The 2,963-nt window shown below is 41.0% G+C and overlaps 1 protein-coding gene across 1 annotated transcript; it reads right to left on the bottom strand.

Annotated features, from left to right (window-relative positions):
* Positions 1 to 1,925: 1,925 nt before the first annotated feature.
* Positions 1,926 to 2,738, bottom strand: LOC105556392 (the record flags this gene model as incomplete). The annotated part of the gene is made up of 1 exon (XM_012003478.1): positions 1,926 to 2,738. A coding segment is annotated over one exon (813 nt), but the record flags the coding sequence as incomplete, so codon positions are not given.
* Between the last annotated feature and the right edge of the window lie 225 nt (positions 2,739 to 2,963).

Below are 2,963 nucleotides of genomic sequence, written 5' to 3' on the forward strand. Positions count from 1 at the left end.
ATCGTGCATTAGGAAAATTTTTTGCTATAAGGAAAATTTTTCTTTGTCCCAACAAAATTTTCTTAGGTCACAAATTGGATATTTATTTAGGACATTTACTTGATCCAAATAATTTTCTTTTTCCGTGCAAAAGCGTAGGCATGTACGAAGGCATGTTCGAGAGGCATGTACGAACATAAACGCAGATGTCCTTCAAAAAGTGCGGAATGATTTTCGCCGTAGGTTGGACATTTGTATCCAGGTAAATGGCAGTCTTTTCGAACACCTACAATAATTGTACACATGCCCCGATCTTGCCTTGACCGGCCGGATTGTGCCCTGATCTTGCCTTATAACTTAAAAAGTACTTAAGGGGTAACACCACTGTAAAAGTCTAAAATAAAACGCTTTTTGCGATTTGTTTTTGGATGGAAGATAAAGTAAGAGGATAATAATATTCAAGAATGTTATTAACCATGTCTTTAAGTGTTAAAAAAATTAATATTTATTAAAAAATAGTCCAAAACGGCGACGCTGGAGCCATTCTCGCGAGGCATGTTGAATTTAAGGCGCTCTGTGGCACGCAGTGTAACTGACGCAAATTTGAATCAGGAAAAAAATTTTTTTTTTTCTTAATCTATATGAGTATAGCTAGAGAAATACGTAGGGGATTTTGAAAACATTAATTTTTATGTAATTGGCGAGCATTTGAAGAAAAAATTCCATTTTTGACAAAAAAAAGAGGCAATCATTTGTCCATAAATAATGTTAAAATCAACTTATCGAAAATCCCGTACGTACTTCTCTTCGGAATGTTATTTTAAAGATATGGTCAAAAGTTAGAGTGAATAGAATGAAAATTGTTGGAATTATGCTACGTGCCATTTTAAAAAATGGAAGTCGTTTCGGAGCAGTTTGACGCGCTTGGGAGAGCTCGGAATTAAAAAAAAATTTTTGTATAGGCATAAAACTTTTTTCCCCTTATTCTAGAAGATTAAAATAATCTTTTAAGTCAATAAAAATAAAATCGATTTTCTGAAAATTATACAGTAGTGTTACCCCTTAACCAAAAGGTACTTAATTATAGGGTTTTGGAAAGCTCTCGATATAAGCTAGAAAAATATGTAATGAAAAGTAGGCAGTTCCATTTAAGAAATTGAAGGTGACCTTCACGTATCCTTCAAGCCACTATTCAAGGTAAAACTAATGGCACCATCGTATGTCCTCCTCTATACCATACAACTTTTGTCTGAAACATTTTTTTCTACAATCGAAAATAAAAAAGTTATTCAGCGTGGGACATTAAAATGGAACACCCTGTATAACGAACGATAAACTAACGTAATATTTCCGTGCTAATATTTTTACAAGTTCGTTTGAACACAGATTAAGGCTGGAAATAGCTCCGACAGAGCCGTTTCAAAGATGTAATCAATGCGGTCTGTTTAGGGGTTGAGTAAAGGAAATTGTCTATACTTGTGTACTATCACTTTTAATGAAAAGACCGGCGGAGATCCTTGTTCACGCTTCTCTTCCGCCATGACTACTACTAGATTACAGCGCCTCGCGGACAGTGCGTCGCGCTCCCGCAGCTCTTACACGGCTACCAATACTCACAGTTTTGAATATACTTATAACTATGAACATTCCGCCTCCCTTGAAAGGCCATTTCAATGAATGAATATAATGCTAACAATAGCGTCATAAGTTGAAACAAATAAAGAATATAAGCACAGACTTCGGCTCTCGATAACGTTTAAAATAAAGCTTGGCCTTATATGTAACTACACTTAAATTAAACAAATACTGGTTTGATTACGTTGAATGAAAGAATCTAAGTCGCTGGTACAGTAATCTTAAATAAACTGCCAGGGTTCATTATGTTATACTATTCTGACGAAAGCAAGTCGTCGACTGCGGTGTCCCACATTCGGCTGGTAGCTGGATTAGAAGTCGGTTGCGCAATCATCCCTTGGAAGCGGGCAGAGATTGCGTACGGCTCGCTTGAAAGTCTCTCTCTGTGAACGTACAGTGACGACGCGAACAACGCCGTCGGGTCCTGGAAACAGCTCGATAATTCTGCCTATAGCCCACTGAAGAGGCGATAGGTTGTCCTCTTTGAGCAACACTAGCGTGTCGAGCTCGATGTTCTTCCCGTCGTTGTTCCATTTGCTTCGTTTCTGCTGCTCCTGCAGGTACTCTGTCTGCCATCGATGCCAAAAGCTTTGGCGAAGCTTTTGCAGATGCTGCCAGCGGGACAGTCGGTTGTCTGGAATCTCCGAAAGATCACGTTGTACCGGTTGGATCATGGAATCGCCAATGAGGAAATGGGAAGGGGTGAGGACAGCTAAATCAGCTGGGTCGCTAGAAAGCGGAGTCAGCGGTCTGGAATTCATGATCGGTTCAATTTCCGTTAACAGAGTATTGTATTCCTCATACGTGAGTGTCCGGCCTCTTGTGATCGTGTTAAGATGTCGCTTCGCAACCTTCACCGCCGCCTCCCATAAACCCCCGAAGTTCGGAGCTCGCGGAGGGATGAAGTTCCATTGCACGCGTTGATTTGCGAGAGTGGTCTCGATCTCAGTCTTCTCTTTCTCCAAAAACTCGTATATCTCTTTCAGTTCGCGAGCAGCACCGACATTTGTCGCGTTGTCGGAGAAGAGCTGTGAACAAACGCCGCGCCGGGCAGTGAATCTACTCAGTGCTGCCAAGAAAGCTTCAGTTGTAAGCTCCGTTACCAGCTCCAAGTGTACAGCTTTCTGAGACAAGTAAAAACCGCGACATAGCCCTTGGATACGTGAACTCTTCCTCGTCGTCTGCTCTCTCTAATTTGCAGGGGACCGACATAATCTATCCCGGATGCTGCGAACGGTCGTGTAAATCCATGGACTCGCTGCGTAGGTAAATCTCCCATTTTCACGTCAGGAAAAGTCGGTCGGAATCTATAACACGGTAGGCAGGCTTTTACCACCTTATTTGCTTCT

This window comes from Vollenhovia emeryi, unplaced genomic scaffold, assembly GCF_000949405.1.
Source record: "Vollenhovia emeryi isolate VEMERY1.0 unplaced genomic scaffold, V.emery_V1.0 DF940061.1, whole genome shotgun sequence".
NCBI lineage: Eukaryota > Metazoa > Arthropoda > Insecta > Hymenoptera > Formicidae > Vollenhovia > Vollenhovia emeryi.